The sequence below is a fragment of the Pholis gunnellus genome (genome assembly GCF_910591455.1).
Source record: "Pholis gunnellus genome assembly, chromosome: 7".
NCBI lineage: Eukaryota > Metazoa > Chordata > Actinopteri > Perciformes > Pholidae > Pholis > Pholis gunnellus.
The window spans coordinates 21,022,109-21,041,726 of record NC_136533.1 but is presented as its reverse complement, the minus strand read 5'-3'; the positions used below and the strand labels follow the sequence as shown (position 1 = coordinate 21,041,726).

At 45.5% G+C, this 19,618-nt stretch overlaps 1 protein-coding gene across 1 annotated transcript in view; it reads right to left on the bottom strand.

Moving 5' to 3' along the window:
- Positions 1-19,618, bottom strand: part of znf423 (zinc finger protein 423) — a 130,069-nt gene that overhangs the window by 51,362 nt on the left and 59,089 nt on the right. The window contains exons 7-18 of the mRNA XM_079163174.1: positions 19,214-19,289; positions 18,580-18,860; positions 18,253-18,473; positions 17,702-18,052; positions 17,233-17,414; positions 16,185-16,724; positions 15,912-16,062; positions 15,125-15,709; positions 14,796-14,980; positions 13,950-14,374; positions 13,402-13,615; positions 11,740-11,824 (exon numbers count right to left, since the gene is read on the bottom strand). Of these exons, the coding sequence (XP_079019300.1) occupies positions 11,740-11,824; positions 13,402-13,615; positions 13,950-14,374; positions 14,796-14,980; positions 15,125-15,709; positions 15,912-16,062; positions 16,185-16,724; positions 17,233-17,414; positions 17,702-18,052; positions 18,253-18,473; positions 18,580-18,860; positions 19,214-19,289 (3,296 nt within the window). The remainder of the gene's footprint in view (positions 1-11,739; positions 11,825-13,401; positions 13,616-13,949; positions 14,375-14,795; positions 14,981-15,124; positions 15,710-15,911; positions 16,063-16,184; positions 16,725-17,232; positions 17,415-17,701; positions 18,053-18,252; positions 18,474-18,579; positions 18,861-19,213; positions 19,290-19,618) is intronic.

The window sequence follows — 19,618 nt, the reverse complement described above, 5'->3', positions numbered from 1 at the left end:
TTTTTTCTTTATTTTTTGGGCCAATTTTTTTAGATTTCCTTCTTATCTTCTAAGTCTTGTTTTCTCCCCCTCTCTCACCCCGGCAGCTTGTAAAACCTTGACTGACAAAAAAAAACAAAAAACACTTGATCAGTAATGAACCACCACTGGCAACAATCCCAAATATACAGTGTGTATGCCGAGCACATGATGTGCGTATTCAAAGCCAGATCACGGCGACGCAAGGATCCAGGAAATGATAATCACATCAATGTGGGCTGCAAATGTTGCATCGCACTGAACATTTAGACAGTTACACTGTTCCTATGTATATGCTATACACCGCAATACGAGTTGCTGTTGCATTACTACACAGCAAACACTAGTTGTTACAGATTTGAGTTATCTCTGTTGTTGTTGGGAGTCCCCTACTACACTGCTTTGTTGGTGTGTTTGGTCTGCGTGGACAGCAGGGAGTCAGCTGTCATAATGTCAAAATATGTCAAGAAATATAAAGTTAAAAGAAGGATTAGCTCTCTAAAAACGACACAATTCCTACGCCCCGATCTGTGTAGCGTCAATGAGCTGACAAGTCACATGACGACGTGACATTGGATCGGCGGATGGAATCGCACATTCGCCGATCGGAGGTTTTTTCCAATACCGTCCACCTAACCAGCTGCTCAAAATGCCATTGATACCTTATAAAATTCCCACAGTGGACCGCCACTTGTGTGTGAGCGCTCTCCATTTCGGTTTTTCGGTCTGTCTGGCACCATCTCCCCCCCCCCCCCCCCCCCTCTCTCTGCTGGTTCAAACAAGGCTAGCAAGGTGACCCTGAATCACAGGCTGTGTGAGTGCGCGCGTATGTGTGTGTGTCTCTATCGGTGTGTGTTCGTGTGCCTGTGTGCGCACACGTATCTGCATGCGCGTGTGTACAGTCCCAGTAATTAACACCAGCCACTAATGAAGTCCAGCTGCTCGGCAAGAGGACTGAGCGCCAGCCAAAATCTGCCAGAAATTGCTCTCATCCCGTTTCTCTCTCTCTCTCTCTCCGTTTCTCCTCTCTCCTTCCGCCTCTCGCTTTATTCTTGATCCACACCCACTCTCTCTCTTCATTTCACCTCATTGATCTGCATTCAGTTGTCTTTCTCGCTCGCCTCTTCCCTCCGTGTCCTCTGCAGATTCGTTCTCCGCATGCATCCTAGTTCCTCTCTCACGGTTTGCCATCAGTAGCAATCTAGTCAGTTGATCTGTAATCGCCACCATTTCTGTGAACATCTTGTTTACTTGATGTCTCTTGATGTAGCGTGTACTCTTGTTTGCCTGTCTGTCCCTTCTTCACTTCAATTATTTCCCCTCTATTCCATTATCTCACACTCACAAACCTGCTTTCTTCAGTTTCTGATATTCCTCAATATATTGTTACTTTTTTTAAACTGTATGCATTTTAATAGACTCAACACTGTTTTATATGTGGTACCTAATGTTCATGTTTGTGTATTTACATATAGGGGTTTGAACTAAATGTTGTAAAAAAGTAAGTATAAAAGTAAAAAAAAATCCATGTGAAGACTCGCTGCAGTCAAGCGGTGATCACATTCTCTTTTATTTCGGTATTCCTGTATCATACTGTGTCTACAGGATCTGCGCCGGCATCTCATCTCTGACGGAGGTCTGACAATCTGTAGTTTCCGTCTCACTTTGTGTTTTTGATACGGCCGACTCGTTTCAATGAACAATGACCTTTGCCCAAGCTGCCCCGTCTGGCTTCCCCTGTCCTCATTTCACGCTCTCTTTTAAATGAAGTACAGGTGAACCCACCCTGCTGCGTTACATCATAATGATGCTGCTGCCTCCCAAAACACGGAACTAAGGACACACACACACACACACAGAGAAATCAAACATGCACGACACTGTCTTTGTTCACATACCGTGAAACATTGTCTCTTTTGGTCACACACACACACACACACACACACACATACACATGCCACCAAGGCACCTGCGGCACTTTATCATACACACATACAGTTGTAACGTATCCTGTTTAAAGCCACAGCCTGATTACGTTACTATACAGGCACACACACACACACACACACTCGCTACCAGCTGTGACAGATGTGCCTGTCACAAGAGAAAATGAATTCAGAATAGTTAGTGAATTAAGCAGGGAGTTAATTGTTGCTTGGCCCCTGTTTATGAAGCGCATAAAGGCAAAGCGCCTTGTTTGTCTTGTGACAATTAGCCAGCAGAGATAGAGAGGAAGCCTGTATGTATGTTAGTGTGTGTGTGTAATTGTCCTGTTCTCTTTAGCAGCTGGTGCAGCCACACCTGGACGGGTTGAGACAGAAAGAGGAAGCGAGAGAGAGAGAGAAAGAAAGAGAGAGAGAGAGGGGAGGGGATTTCAAAGGAGGGTTTCAGGTACAGTATGGTACCCAGCACTCCATCCTCTCAAATACACACATACATACACAGAGAGGGCTAATAAAGACATCACTCACACAAAGGAGACAACTTCTCTACATGAGTTAAGATAGCTGATGTTGCATATACAAATATTCTCTCAGGCAAACACGCACTCTCTCCCTCTCTGACACACACACACACACACACACACACAGTTACTTTGTGTTCTGATGCCTGGTATCCTGGTTGGGTCTCTCCCAGTCTATTTGTCAGTGTGTCCTATTAGGTTTCCAAACAGCTTGTAATGACTGGTAATAAACAGCAGAAGAAGAGGAAGGTAAATCAAGCGAGAAGACGACAAAATGAGCTCTCCGGGGGACCACCATGCTCCGAGCCTTCAAAACACACAAACGGAAATACACTAACAGAACTGTGTGCTAACGGTGTGCGTGTTCATGCACAGTCGACAGAGCAGACAATGGCAGGTTACGGGGACTAAAAGACAGCCAGCGCTTTCGTTTAACAGCGTCAGAGGAGGTTAGAGAAACAAACAGGATGACAGAGAAGGAGTGAAACTGTGAAAACTATACGTGGTGAGTACATAAAACACCACCAGGCCTGTGGGCAGAAGACTGCGGTTGTACTGGAGAGGCTCCAGTTGAGATTGTGTGTAAATATGTAAATGCGAGGCTGGAAAAAGAAACTCCCCATATGAATTAAGGTGAAATATTTGAAGATACTCTTTTATTTAAAACCTGTTTTATAGTCACTTTTTGCCTGCATTTCTAAATGAACTACTTTATTCTTTAGACTTTTATCTGATGTATAACTTTTATACCATTAAAGTAAAGCTATTATTAAAATGACAGACACAGATTCCGGTACCTTCTTTTATTTACATCTGCCTACAAATGCCCCATCTCATCTTTCATCCTTCCCTTCCTTCTTCTCTCCCTCATCTAGCCCTCTGTGGTCCTCTCTCTCTCCCCCTCTTTCCAGTCCCTGGTCCCTTCATCATCGCTCCCACCCTCCCTCTGGTGTCACGGCTCGCTGGCTCCAGGTGGCGAGGGAGGGAGGGAGGGAGGGAGGAAGGGAGGAAGGGATGTAGAGAAGGATGGATGGAGGGAGGGATGGAAGACAGGAGGGGGGGGGGGGGGGGGGGGGGGGGGGGGGGGGTTGGGTGTGCTGTCATCTGTCCCTATGCTCATACCGTCACAGTGCAGACCAACATCCTGCTCGGTACTCTGCACAGTCAAACTGTTCAGAAATCTGTTGGTTTTTAAAAAATCCGTTTTCCTCACTCCCATTATCTAAACATTACACTGAACTGAGAACAACATGAACAACACGTGACTCAGGAGAGAGAGTTGCAATGCCAACGAAATACTCCATTAAATGAGAATGTTTCCATTCAGTAATAATATTTAGGTTCAGACTCGGCGATAAAGAAACAAGTCAAGGTGATAATGAATTGCTTTTTAGTGACTGGATTTTATTCAGCAATTGGCCATTCAAATAAATAATACATATTTTTTGTTTTTCTACTTTTTGATTTAATTTGATTTTGTAACTCACATTAATATTTCTTTGAATTAGAAAAGACAATTACTCATGCCAATAAAGCTGAATTTAACGTATAAATACATCAAAGGTTCAACCCACATTCTATTCTATAGTCAGCAGAAGTACCAGTTGTAGTGACATTAAAGATACTGGCAGCAGTAGTATTGGGCGCTTGGGTGAGTGAAGGGTGTGTAAACAGCTTTTAACACTTCAGACTTTTCTTTCGGAACACCGACTGATCAATGTGTTGAGAGTTCAGCACATTCCTCTGAGAGGACATGTCATCACCTGTGGTGATAAAAACTCCCCCAGAAAGGACACGTGTGCCTGGGACAGGGTTAGCCGTGTTCCGCCCAATACTTCATAGAGGGGTTGTTTTTTGACAAGCTGTCCACTTATTTCCACATTTTTTGGGGTACAAGGGAGAACAGAAATTCTACGGTTCACTCGTCGGTTTCCAGTACGACCGGTAAGCCGCGGGAAAAAAATAAGCGACGCGCTTCCTTCAGTCCAGAGCATAACAGAACACAACAACCACGCAGACGCTGGAGTAGTCTGGAGCTTATTAGTTCTGGTGCAGCCGGGCAGAAGAGAACAACAACGCTGCTAGCCGGTGGCATGGACTCACACACACACACACACACACATACACACGAGTGAACCCTCAACCACATTATCCACCTCCATTGACTCTAAAAGCTTCTTATTCGCCTCATTAAGTCTTCAGTGACACAAAGTAACCACACCAGGCCCCGCTCACTCCCACATACACATAGATACAGATAGGTGTGTGTGTGTGTGTGTATGTGCGCGCGTAAAAGCAAAAGGGGGGGGGGGGGGGGGGGGTGCACACATCTTTCTGTGTGTGTGTGCACAGACACACACAGAGGCCCTCGGGGCGGCTGCTTAGACAGCAGACCGGCATTACTAGTCAAGCGCATCACAGATTTGACTGCAGGCTAACAGACAGGCTGAATGCAGATCGACTGTTCTGAATCGGCGGATGAGTGCAACCTCGAGGAGCAATATTAAAGTGAGCTGAATTCATCCAACGCTTTTGCTCCACACGGTTTTTTTCCGTCCTGCAAAGGTGAGATTGAAACGTGAGGGTGCTGCCAATTCAAGTGAAAATAAGCCCGACTTCATTCATTCATGCTCTTTGACAAGGATATATTTAGAGTGAACTGATGTCGACCCTGCACACTCACATGTATCTGGCCAACAAGAACACAGTGTAAAAGTTATGCCCCCCCCGCCCCCAACAACTGATCATCAAATCTGTGAAGAATGTGAATATAGGGAAGGCGAGGTAACACTATTAGAGTGCACTGATGTAAATAGGTAAGTAAAGCTCATGCTGAGGACACATCATTAGCCACCACACTCCACGGGGAGCACTTAGATCCAGGTGAGTGGCCACTCGATACCTTCAAGGCATCTGTGTGTGTGTGTGTGTGTGTGTGTGTGTGTGGTGTTTGTGTGGTGTGTATGAGGTGGGGAGGACAATGAAGCATGCAGCTAGCAGCAGGGATTGGGGTGAATGAGGAGTTGAGGTGAAGTGAGGGGTAATTGTGCAAAAATTTGGCTACAAAGTGTCAAACTCAAAATCATCCCCATGGGATTCAGTGGGAAACAGTTTATACAGTTTTTATTATGCAAATAGATTTCTGCTTCGAGCAACTTTGAGCCCGAGTTAAGCTGCTTCCAAGTTTCTCCACATCATGCAGTGTGGCTTCCGCACACGGTTGCTAACAATATGGGATTTGGCAGTATCTTGTGTTCAATACGAAAGAATCAAAGTGAATACATACTGAGCACTTATCTAGATATTAAAAAGCAGGAGAATGAAATGCTGATGGGCAGGCAGTGAGACAGCACAATGCTGCCTTGCTCATAGTGCGAGCTAAGAGGAGACAGAAAGGGGACAAACCTGGCCGACAGGTGGGCTCTCCTACGGGCCATCCAATAGGCAGGTGGGGGGGAGAGCGGAGGAGAGAATGGGCAGGGTTAGTAATACGCAGTGTGAATGTGGCGTGTGTGGGGGAGTCAAAAAGTTGATTCATACCTTGATAGTGAACACAACATGAAGCAGGTTTGAAGACTAGCCATTTCTCCTCAACTTTAGGCAACCTAGCTTGCAAAGCTGGTTACAAGCCTCTTTATTCCCACCTCACATCGTGAAAGTATGGAAATGTGAAACCCATTTATTGAGTGACATAACTGTCAATGTCTGTGGTGCTGGTGCGGCCTGCAGTATGTAAAGCTATAGAATACGGCCTACACTCGCAGCAGCTATACAGCATAACCACAGGGACACCTTGACACAGGCTTATAATTAAGGCTTGAAGCTGACTTTTTAATGCTGCCACAGCTGAAGGCCGCAGTGATGGACAAAAAGGAGGCGAAAAAAAGGGAAATAGGGGGAGATTAGTAGGTGAGAGAGGGGTGAAGAGTAATGGCTGGAGCAGGAAATTTGACCAAAGCTGTTAGCATGGAGAGACAGAGAGAGAGAGGATGGTGCATTGTGTCAGAGTAAGGGTTACAGTCAGAATGCCTGTTTGCTGCAGACACACATATTAAGTGTGTGTGTGAGTGAGTGTGTGAGTGTGAGAGAGAGAGAGAGAGAAAAAGAGAGTGAGTGTGTGCGTCTACATGTGTTTGAGAAGCGAGGTCTCATGCTGTGAAATCTAGACTGAGGTGATTAGTAAAGCATTAGCGGCTGCGTTCAACACTCAGAACATGCTGTCAAGGACCTTATTTAGGGATGTGTGTGTGCGTGTGTGTGCGTGTGTGTGTGTGCGCGTGTGGACCTCACAAAGACTCCATTTTGAGTTGTAGGCTTTCAGAAGGAGGATACCTTTGCAAAGTGAGAACATTCTCATTGGTCATTCAGCACAGGACACATACACAGAACCTAGTCAGGATTTCTTCCTCATCTTGCATTTGTGTATTTTAAAGCTATAACAGATTTGTGTTTATATTGGTGGTTTGCTTTAAAATTGCAAGCTGGATGTCACAGTCAACCTGCTTTTTTGCCACCACATCACTGCACCCAGATCGAAATCCGACATCTCAACCGGGACAGGTCGGACTTTCTGGGGTGGAAGCTGCTTTTTGATTCCATACAGGCAAAACTGGACAACAGACAGTATTAACACACACACACACACACACACACAAACACACACACACGCTTGCATGTTTAGTTGCACACAGACGTGACTGTCTTCACCTCACACTATCACACGGGGAGGGAAGTTCTTCATGATGTGCAGCTGCACAGCAGAAAACAATAAAGCCTGCCAAAAAAAACCCGCTGCGGTTTGGGTCCAAGGAGACACGCACGCAAACAAATACACAAGTTCATACAACGAGAGGAGGGGGCGTGCTAAACAACGAGACCACACATTACAGAACAGGGAGCCATTGCCTTCCTTGTTATCTCTGAGGTCTTGGTGACGATGAGATAGAGCAGTACGGGGTTATCTAAAAGCAAACGGTGTACGTTTGGATGGTGCAGGTGTTTTAATTGGGCGAGAGTGGTGCTGTTCTGTTGGTCAGAATTAGCTGATCTGACTGAGCAGCTCTACACACAGAGATAAAAAAAACCACAAGTTTACCGTCATGCCTCTTTTTCTGCGCTGCCCTCCACCACCCTCGGCTCTGCCTCTTTCTCTTTTTTTTCTGTCGTCTCTCATTTCGCCGCTAACCCTCCTCGCATCTTCTCCTCCCATGAAGTCCCCCCCCCCCAGTGTGCCCAGCCAAAAACACAAATAAATACTTTCTACATTCTCCTCTCATCTCCACTTCCTCAAGCCCTCCCTTCCCTTCCCACCTGCTCAGCAGCGTTGGGGGCTAGAAAAACTGAACGCACACGGCACTGTGATTACACACACACAGACACACACTAACACACACACACACACACACACACACACACAGGTGGGATAAGCCCCCAACCCACACACCCACACACACACCTGGATAGACAGAGTTCTTCTTTGTCTCATAGAAACAAATTCATGTACACTATAGCCATGTTACATATCACTACATAACTAGCCTAACTATATTATATAAAATACACAAGTTGTGATTCATACTGTAATGTGTACATATTACTCTGTGTACTGTACTTGCCATTTTGTCTCACGCACAAAAGCACCCAAAAAATTCTCAAATGGCAAGCTGCTACCCGAGGCAAAAATGGATAACTCCATTTCCTTTTACTCCATCTCTCATCGGTGTGTGGGAGATGGACTTAAACTGTGTGTGTGTGTGTGTGTGTGTGTGTGTGTGTGTGTGTGTGTGTGTGTGTGTGTGTGTGTGTGTGTGTGTGTGTGTGTGTGTGTGTGTGTGTGTGTAGTACTCGAGTCTTGGCCTCGGTTTTGTCTCACATTTTTACTCAGTCTCGTCTCGGTCAACACGGACTCACGGATTTTAATTTCAAGACCATAACTGCGTAGACGCCATTAAATAGCCTGATCGTTGTCTGATGTGTTTGTTACCATCATTACGCTGTTTGCTCATAGAAAACAAAGGAGAATTCCCACACACAATATTCAACTCCGCAATGCCTTTTGATTTAGTGCATTTTAGGTATTTCAAGGGTTAATCTTGCAACACTGACCCCACAAGATATTTACAGGTACATTTGGGGCTGTAGGAGTTTCTGTGGTTTTATCAATGGGACAAGCTAAAAGCTAGATAAGTCAAAATTCTATATACATATAGACACACCATAGCAGCTCTTCTGCTTCGGTCAAGCCACGTCATCATTGACTAACCACAAGCACAAGTGTTGAGCAAGTAATCACTTCAATCACAATAACAGGCTCCTTCTTTAATGGCCACTTATTTGCATCAAAACCTGACCAGCATCATTAAACTTGACGCCGACCTTTGCCATTATTTGTTGCACCAAAAAACACGTCTGTTCACATTCCTCACTTGTTTCTCAATAGGTGCAACCCTTCTGAACTTTTGAAAATGTTCTGCTTATAAAGATACCCAGAGAGTCCCTTTGTCCCTTGCAGCCACAAAACCTAAACAGCTGCTGGCTGGTTGAAAACAAATGGCTTGCATATATATATATATCACGGGGCTTTTATATTATTGAATGTGGAGACAAAACAAAGAATAACTGCTGCAAGTAAGCGACAAAAATACTGCTGATACATGATAAGCAATAAGTAGTGGGAACTGTGGAGCAGTGATACTTGTGATGGATTCCTCTGTAGACTCCTCTCTTTGACCCTCTGTTCCCTCTATCTGCTTGAATGTTGTCTCTCTTTCCCTTCCTGACAGCGTAATTAACAGGACCGTGGGGGGGGCACCACATATTACCCACGGAGCAATGTGACAATCACAGTCCTGGACTCGATAAGCCAACTCCCTCAACCGGTGGAAGCACGTCATTGTCAGCGTGTGGATGGGAGGCAGACCTCCTCACGTCGAATGTTATTTGAGATATTCTCTCCTCCTCCGTGCACATGTTTCAGTGACACGCAGACGGGCAGGCGGGCTGAGAGGTACTCTGATGCCTTAGGGTGTTTCACTGAACCATGGGAGAGAATCAGAAGTGACACAAGCACACCTACCAGTGGTAGAGTTATTGAATGTGAGTGAGCGTGAATGAGACCAGTAGACAGACAGCGACACCTTCACAAAGGTGATGATGGGAGGTGTTGTCATATAAACAATATAAGGATTAAGGAGAGGAAGAGAAGTGAAGGCGAAGGAGGGAGGAAAGAAGAGAAAGACAGCACAGCGTCATGTGTTGTGCCTCTGTCAGGAGCCAGACACACTGCATTCAAACAGTTGAAACCAATTGCCTTTGGCTTAATGAATGGGAAATTGAATACTGCTTAACCGAGGAATCAGATGTTTGAGCTTTTATTCATGACTGTGTGATCTGATTAAAGCGAGCAGAGAACAACAGAATGAAAGACGTTCAGTGAAAGAGAGAAAATGAAAGATGACAGAGAAATGAACACATTTTCTCCTTGATCTGGTAAATGTCTCACCTCGAATGCTTTTATTCCAAATAAGATCTTTCTCTTTATTATTTGCTCCCTTCTTCTCAGGGTGGGGGTGTCAAAAATGTAATAATAGAAGGTGGGCGAGCGCTTCAAAATAATTTGCCTCAATTTCATAATTAATCTGTGCTACGTTTTCACACAATTAGCACATTAATTAACCCAAAAGTGTCACCACTGTGTAGGGATGCGTGTGTGTGTGTGTAGTGTGGGAAATGGCAGAATGGCTGTTGAGATTCTCAGGGTAAAGAAAACTGAGGTGAAACAGAAGACGTGGAAGGAGATCAAAGAAGGTTAGAAGCAGGAAAAGGAGAAGGTTTGAGGGACCCGAGGAGGAGAGGACAAAAAAAACGGAAAGAATGAAAGGGAGTTGTTCCCTGAACGCAGTGAAGAGCTAAGAAGACGCGCAGAGAGGAGCAGTAGGTAAGAGATTAACTATACTTGTGTTCTTTCATGTGTGAGAGAGTTTTTCCCTGTTTTTGTGCATCTATGATTGTGTGTGTGTGTGTGTGTGTGTGTGTGTGTGTGTGTGTGTGTGTGTGTGTGTGTGTGTGTGTGTGTGTGTGTGTGTGTGTGTAGGTGTGTGTGTATGTGTGTGTGTTTCATGGGGGGAAGGAAGTAAAAGTTACTCCAGCTGTACTTTGGTTTCAAATCTCTCCTCTAACGTCTCCAGACGACTCCGAGCGATGTCAGCACGCACACACACACACACACACACACACACACACACCTCAGAGTACATCGGTGACTATGGGAGTGCCTGTCAGGTCTGGCGAGAGGGGCAGAGGGTGGGGGGGCGCAGAGCGTTTGCTCCCCAGAACACCTCGCAGGTCCACCTCGTTAATCTCCATGACGACAGAGATGCTAAGGCAGCAAATTAGTAGCGAGTTGAAAAAACTGTCACAGGGGACGCTCATAAAAGAACATAGACTCCAAACTACAGAGGTAGTTTTTCATTACACACACACACACACACACACACACACACACACACACACACTCCACTTATAATATGTGCACTCATAAACAGTTTTATATAACCTTTTCTCAGCCCCTAACAGGCAATAATGGCTTTTCAATGATGAAGCTGACCTATACATTATCATTTTGATAATGCATTACATTGTTCCAGGAGTTCAACAGTACATTAGGACTCTCCTCAGCGTTGATTTGCCGCATCTGCAGCAGCATCAGAGCATCACATGCTACGTGGTGTTCGACTTCATCCAGGCCAAGCTGTAAACCCTCACATTAAGGGATGAATAGCCGGCTGTTTCTTGTTCGGAGTTATGTAATATTTGTCTTGTTTTACACTTGGTCTATAAAGGTTTATCTGTAATGTCGACTGTTTTCTATGTCAAGATTTCCAAGATGTAGCCAAATGGTGAAGTTCACAACAGCTGGTCCAGACAGCCCACAAGTCAAAAAGAGCTCTTCATTTCATCTGTGTGTCTAACACCCTGTGTGTGTGTGTGTGTGTGTGTGTGTGTGTGTGTGTGTGTGTGTGTGTGTGTGTGTGTGTGTGTGTGTGTGTGTGTGTGTGTGTGTGTGTGTGTGTGTTATTCTGGCTAGTTTTATATCAAAAGTGTGCAGGAATTGCAATAGTTGTGGTGACAAATCGAGAGAAGCAAAAAACAGAACACGAGGAGAAGAGACGTTCACAGTCACCGAAGTGCATCATCAACACAGACACACTCTCAGTCACACGAACACAAACAGAGTGGAAGAGCTGCGCCTCACTCACCGATCATGTGATTAGCGACGTGAATCTGGATCTCCCTTTCCGTCTCAAACGTCATTTGGCATTTAATACACTGGTAGGTCTTTTTCTGTAAGATAAAGACACAAGAACACCAAAGAATGTGAAAAAAGCGAACTAAAATACAAAGCAATATATCATATTTGAGTGTTTTAACTGTGAAAGCATAATAGTTTAAAACAATATATATTAGTTTTATATTTAGTTAGGTTGATCAGAAAAAATATATTTAATGATATTATAGCCATAGTAACGATTTACCTGTAAATAGAAAGAAAGTAAACCCTCGTGCTCAAGAAAGAGAAAGGTATACAAATTATTATTATTATTATTATTTTATTAAATGGCACTCTTTCTTTTAAGCTCTCAAACCTCAACATGCAAGACATGTGAACCCCACAAAGTCTCACACTAATCAAGCAATACTGAAAGTCCAAGTCTTTGGAGATTTGGTGAAAGGAAGAAGAAGCATGCAGACACACACACACACACACACACACACACACACACGCGTAATGCCTCTGCAGAGAAAGAGAAAGAGAGGAAGAAATTAATAAGAGAGGGCGTGAACAGGAAAAAGATTAAGGGAAGAAGCAATGAAACAGAAACAGAGGAAACGAGTGTAGAAGAAAAGAGGACAAGAGAGGACGAAAGAGATAAAGAGCCAGAGAAACAAGGGTGAGAGACACAGAAACAAAGAGAGAGAGAGGCAGAGGCTCTGCTTATCCATTCATAGCACACAGCGATCACTCATGCACAAACACATACAAAATACACAAAGGCCCCACTTCCACTATCTCTCTGCTGCTTCAGCCTGCTAGACTGAGTACACACACACACACACACACACACACACACACACACACATATACACAGAAAATCCTACTTTGTCTGCTTTGTGCTGTTAGACTAAGCAGAAACAAAGGTGCAGGTAAGACAGAGGGTCCCTAGGAACTGCCTCTGACACACACACACACACACACATTCACACACTCTCACACACGTAAACACGTGGCAAGTCCCGGGGAGCCTGACTGTCAATATCAAGTAGAACGAACAGCTCCCACAATGCCTCAGCACGCCCCAGCCGCAGGACCCAGTGGGGCTCAGCTGACACACCGCCATACACACAGGCACACGTATGCAGGCTACAGATACAAAAGCAGCAGCACGCACCAATACTTCACACACACACACACACACACACACACACACACACACACACACACACACACACACACACACACACACACACACACACACACACACACACACACACACACACACACACACACACACACCTCGTGCAAACATATAGTTCAGCAGGATTTTTGAGTGTCCTGAAAATGTCTCCATCTTTTAAATGCCGTTTCTCTTGTTAACATTAATTCTGGCCACAATTATACTATTTCATCTACCTCACTGTACTCTCAGTTCTGTTCATTTGCGTTGATGTTTTTGTTGAGAAGCACTACAGTGGTATTGACATTTAAGATTCCAATCTGATTCTAGTTTTCAGTACTTGAGATATTTTTACCAAACGTCCTCCTCATCTTCGTAACAATGCAACGCCAAAGACTTGGTTTGAGAGGTTTTGAGAATAAAGTTTCCATAGAAGCACTTATCTCTCTGTCTGTCCCGTCTCACCTTAGGTGCAGGTGAAGCCTCGGCCTTCTTTCCTGCTGCACTGGTTTCAGGGCTGATCTCCGGGTGATCTGTCTGGACGTGACTCTCCAAGTCCTCCACACTTTCAAACTTCACCCCACACTCCGGACACCTGAGCCCGCCCATGGCTTTCTCTCCCTGCGTGTCCCCTGGCGTGGCGTGTCCTCCCTGGTTGGGGCTCTGGCCATTCGTGCCCCTGATTTGATTGAACATTTAACATTTGTTTTAGCTGCATTCAGTAATAGTAACTGTTGCTAAACAAAATTTAGCGCAGACTTCCTTTCCCTTTAAGGCTCCAGTACGGAGAAAAGATAGTGACAGCAATGCTAAATCCAAGCTTCCAAGTGTTCAACCCGGTAATAATGTGTGTTACATGTGTGAGAGACTTAATCATGTTTAAAACTCTGTGGCAAAGCTGTACCGATGTGCTGCTGTTGATTTAATTAAAAGAAAAGTTAAGTATTGTTCACTGAAGTATCTCTATAGGAACACACGCCATTATCCACAGGGTTTATAAGTTGGCCACCCACCTGCTCATGCAGCCAGCACAGAGGCCATAAGGCAGGCCGTTGACATCCAGCTTCACCAGCTCCCCTTTGTTCTTGAACTCCTTTAGGCAGAAGGCGCATTTATACAACTTATGCAGCAGCAGCTGCCCGTTAGGGGATGAAGAGGCAGAACAGTTCCCTCCTCCTATTCCACCATTCCCACCTCCTCCTGCAGCTCCTCCACCGAGCGTAGAACCGGCGGAGAGCTTCTGCATGTGGAAGGTGCCGTGGATCTTCAGCTCCAGGGTGGAGGTGACGGTCTGCATGCAGACGACGCAGCGGAAGCCGGTGAGGGAGTTGCGGAGGTCAGGGTGCATCTGGCAGTGCTCTATGAAATCCTCCTCACTCTGCAGGGGCATCTTACAGATTCGACAGGTACCCGTGTCCAGGCTCTTACTGTGGGTCACCTGCAGAGAGGGAATATACACAAAAAGTATGAACATAATGATGCAAAAAGTAGTGAGTGATACGACCTTTTATCAAAGCATCTCCAGAAACATACACGGTTGGTATAATACTGACTGACTGTAGCGGCAGTACACAATACATTTGTTGAATATTTTCTTTCCTGTAGTGTAATTGCCTCTCTTAGGACAGTTTAACATTCTAAATTCAAAGCAGCCAAAGAAGCTTCTGGATCAAAAGAGAGATAGAAAGCAACCAAAAAGTAACACAAGAGAAAAACAAAAAGAAGCGGCAGTGTTTTTATACCTATGAGGGTATCCACCGACTGTGCTTGTTCCCTACCTCAAAAATGACATGCTGAAACATAGATAGCTCAAAAGACATGCACACAGCCATACACATATACAGGCCAGAGAGCAGCACCTTGTGTTCAGTGAGGGTTAGCAGAGAGGGGAAGCGCTCGCCACATATTGGACACATGTAGTGTTTGGCGGGGCCGCGATGCGTCTGAGCGTGCTCACGAAGCCCGCTCTCAGAGAAGAATGTTCTGGAGCACACGTTGCACTTGTGGTTCCCCTTGATGAAGTCTGCCTTCTTCTTTCGAGAACCTGGTGTAACGAAATGACTTTTATCATCATCATCATCATCATATAACACATGCAGAGAGACATATTTTATATCCTGTATTAAACTGTAAAAGAAATAATGAAACGGGTATCAACAAGAAGTTGATGATTGAAAACAAATCTTACAAGCGTCATCATCTCCCGGTTTGATGTTGTGGTCACGCAGTCGGTGGTTCTGCAGAAGCGACTCCATGGTGTAGGCTGCCCCGCAGATATCACAGGCATACATGGGCTCCGAATTGTCCAGCTCCTCCTCGCCTCCGCTTGCCTCGTGGCTGTTGACTGCGTCTCCTCCCTGGCCAGCTCCTCCTCCCGCAACTGCGCTCTTCAGCAGCATGTTCTGCAGGTCGGCTTGTTCGGCCGCCGCCACTGTTGCTCTTTCAATGCCTCCTGCACCTCCATTGCCACCACTTCCTCCTCCTCCTCCTCCACCTCCTCCTCCTCCTCCTCGCTTGGAGGTCTGTGCCAGCCCGTTGGGCGTCCCGTTTTGACTCCCGCCACTCCCTGTGCCACCCCCGTTGCCAGTGATGCTGCCACCGTCGAAGAAGCAGTGCTTCTCCCTCAGGTGCCTCTCTAGCAGCGTCATGGCCTGGAAAGCTTTGCCGCAGAAGCGACACGTGAACTTCTTGCTGTGTGTGGTGATGTGGCACTGGAGCTCCACCTCTGTTCCAAACGTCTCACCACAGAAGATGCACTTCCGGGGCTTGAGTCCTGTGGGACAAAAGTTTGGGTCAAGATATGCAGATTCAAGCCAAATCTACCCCACAAGAATTCTGTCAGGTATTTTTGGGGGTTGGTTTTCTTATGTTAATGTTGACTTTTGCTTGTTGAGAACATTGTGCTTATTTTCAGAGAGTCAGGTCTACTTTTCTAATGAGACTTAGCTAATCCTACCAGGAAAGATGTACAGTACCTGCTCCGAGCCCCCCTGGGAGGCCTGACCTCTGGCCCAGGTGGTTATGCTTAACATGGATCTGAAGGTCAGACTCCTTCCTGAAGTCCCAGGCGCAGGCTGTGCAGCGAAACAGCTTCTTCTCATTGCTATGCTTCACTGCCAAATGCACCTAAATGGCAGAAAGTGGAAAAAAGAAGCGAATTTCAACGGTTGTTCCACTAATGTATTCAATGTGACGTGAATATGAAGGAAAATAAGTAACACCCAAAGGAGGGAAAATGTTTCATTCACCTGTATGGAGACCTTGGAGTCAAAGACCTCCTGGCAGAGAGTGCAGTGGTACAGGACAAACGTGTGCATGTCTAGCAGGTGTTTCTGCAGGTCATCTACTGAGGAGAACTGCTTATCGCAGCTCTCACACACATACTGGGTCGACGTGGTGGTGTAGTGCACTGTCAGGTGTTGAAGCAACGCCTCCTGGGATTCAAAGTCCTCCTTGTTGCACTGGGGGCAGGACTGGCGCCTAAGCAGCATCTCCAGGTGTGACTTTAGGTGGGCCTGGAAACCCTCAAAGCTGGAAAATCGCAGGTCACACTGGTTGCACGGGTAGTCCCCGTTGCTCCCCATAGAGGGGGTGGAGTCTCCTCCCAGTCTGTGGCGCTTCGGGGAGGAGATCTCTATGTCAGAGGAGGCGGGGCTTAGGTCGGCAACCTTTGCCTGCCGTTTGTTGTTAGCCAACGGGATGTTCTTGTGGTTCTCCTTTATGTGCTTGGTGAGCTTGAGGAGTGAGCCGAAGATAGGAGAATTGGTGCAGTAAGGGCAGGAGTAAACCTAGACGTAGAAAAGAACTCTTAACTTTACGGTTTAAAGAAAAGTATACATTGACAAAATAATGTGGTTTAGTTCTTGAAGACAAAAATAGAATATTGGAAAGATATAGAGAGAAGAAGTCAAAGACAGAAAGACAGAAAGACAAGCAGAGACATTCAATTTAAGTCATCATCATAACTTTTAAGTAATAATAGACTGATGATTAACAGAATTTTGACTGTGGTCAGTCAAGTCTGCATTAAATACAATTTGGGAACAAAATTCATATAGTCAAATTATCATTAATCAGAATTGCATGAGCAGTATGCATCATTTACCACTTAATTGGGCTCATGACAGAGTAAAGGAAACAACCTAATTAAATAGGAACCAGCTTATTGTTCATCAGCTCAACCACAGATTGGTAATAGCGTTGACGTGTGCAAAGCCAGGCAGGGGCCCACCGCCAATTATTTTCAACTCTGGCTGAAAGATAATTTCTGAAATGTAATTCTTGACTAGTTCTCACCTCCATGAAGGACTGCGATGCAGTCTGTAGTACAGGAGACTCCATTTTGGCCACCCCTCCTCCAGATCCAGCTCCGCCCCCTGCGATGGAGTTGCAGTGCGTTTGCTGAATGTGCTCCGTCAACGAAGACTCCGTCAAGAATCCCATGGAGCACTGGTTGCAGAAGAAGGCATGGTTCCCTTCTAGAAAGGAGGAATTAAGTTGCATTGTTTATGTCCTTTAAATGACATTATGATACAATACACACATGAATGTACATATATATATATATTCCATACAACGGCCACTTAACCAAATACTAACCATGCTATTTATTTCAACAACCTTTCTCAGTCCGGAAACCATACAAGCCCTCTTAACAAACATAATGCATAAACCAATAGACATATTTAAGTCACTTTCCATTCTTTAGGAATAGTAGCTTTCTCCAACAACACACCTAATGTGGTGGACCCCGCCACAATCCCACCAGGCAGGCAGTGCGACACTCTGATGTGTTCTTGCAGAGAGTTGATGTCTCCAAACATGTCTGGGCAGTAGTTACAGTGGAACGCTGTGACGTTGGTGAACTGCAGCAGGGGAAAAGCCGCCACCGCTGTGCCTATGGTTCCTCCACTGGTACGGTGAGCTTTGCGCACGTGTTCGTTGAGGTTGTAAAGCGTTGGCAGAGTGTCTAGGCAGAGGTGACACGTATGGCTCTGCTGCGGCTTATCTGCATGGATGGTCTTCAAATGGATCTCCAACACCGCCAGGCTGTGGAAGTCTCTCTTCGAGCAGTAAGGGCAAGAGTACGTCACTTTGGCCCAGTTTGCCCCTCCCCCTGTGGAGATAGGAAGGCAAGTCGCTGAATTAGAAATACACAGAGGTAGTCTGAACATATGAACCAAGCTTTGGCCATCAAATCACAGATGTAACTGGACTGGCTGCTCTGTAGATAAGTGACTGACTGTACCGTACCTCCCACTTGATGACCCAGGCTTATCACAATGTCTTCCACAGAGTCGATGTTTCTTCTGCGGCCTCGTTCGATGCCCTGGATGGGCTTTAGGGTAGAGTCCGGCGTGGAGCCTCTCTCCAGACTGGCACTAGAGTCCGGAGTGGCCGAGCTCATAGAGGCCACACTGCCCAGCGCAGGGTCAGGACTGGCAGCGCTGTGGTTGGAGGAGTCAGGCTGGCGATGGCTGTCTAAGTGGCAGTACACATCCTCCACAGATGGGAATTGTTCCGAACAGACAGGACATCTGGGGGGGTAGTAGCAAAAGACCAGTTAAACGCAAGCGACGTACCATTACTGCACATGAATGAAAATCAGTGGTTTGACAACTTCAATAAGCAAGACTGTAGTACTTGTGTTTGCGGTTGGCATGCTGCGTTTCAATATGCGTGAGGAGAGAAGCCTCGTCTAGAAAGATCTCTGGACAGTGGATGCATTGCAAGTCGGCTCGGTCAGACAGCTGGGGGTGTCTGGTCAGGACGTGTTTCTCCAGCTCGTCCGTCTGGCTGAACGTCTCCTCGCAGTAATCACACATATACAGGTCCTGCTCCAGGTCAGTGTCTCCTCCTGCTCCCTTCTTCCCTCCATCCCTCTCACTCCTCAGTGCAAGGTGCTCTCGGTTCTTGCGGTGAGCCTGCCAGAGTCCGAGGGGAGTCGAGATTTAAAGAAGCATGTGTTGTAAAACATTCTGTCAAAAGGTTTCATTTGATGACAGTAAGCTAGGGCTTCCTGTACTCATGTACAGGTTAACAAGAAATCATTCCTGTTTTTTATTATTTCCCATTGTAATATATTTTGGAAATTGCACTAGCGGCAATGGAAATAAGGGCCGTCCCGCTATCAGATTTTAACTATACGATTATTAACGGCCAAACAAATTCATGATAACGATATTATTGCAATATCTATAGAAGATGTCAGCAGTGAGCTGAAGCATCAAGGCATTTTAACAGTTATATCAACAGAAAATATCAAACAACCGTTTACCTGCATGTGGCTCTGCAGTGACGAGGTGGAGGAGAAGCCACGCTTACACACACTGCACTTGTACGGTTTGCTGGAGCTGCAGGTGTCAATGATGATGTAAAGAACAAAAACAATCACGAATCAGGAAAGTAAATTATGAATAAAAAGCAAATTTTAAGATCTACACTACCGTTCAAAAGTTTGGGGTCACTTAGAAATGTCCTTATTTCTCAAAGAAAAGCACCGTTTCTTTCAATGAAGATAACATTAAATTAATCAGAAATACGCTCTATACATTGTTAATGTGGTTAATGACTATTCTAGGTGGAAACGTCTTTTTAATGAAATATCTACATAGGTGTATAGAGGCCCATTTCCAGCAACTATCGCTCCAGTGTTCTAATGGTACATTGTGTTTGCTAATCA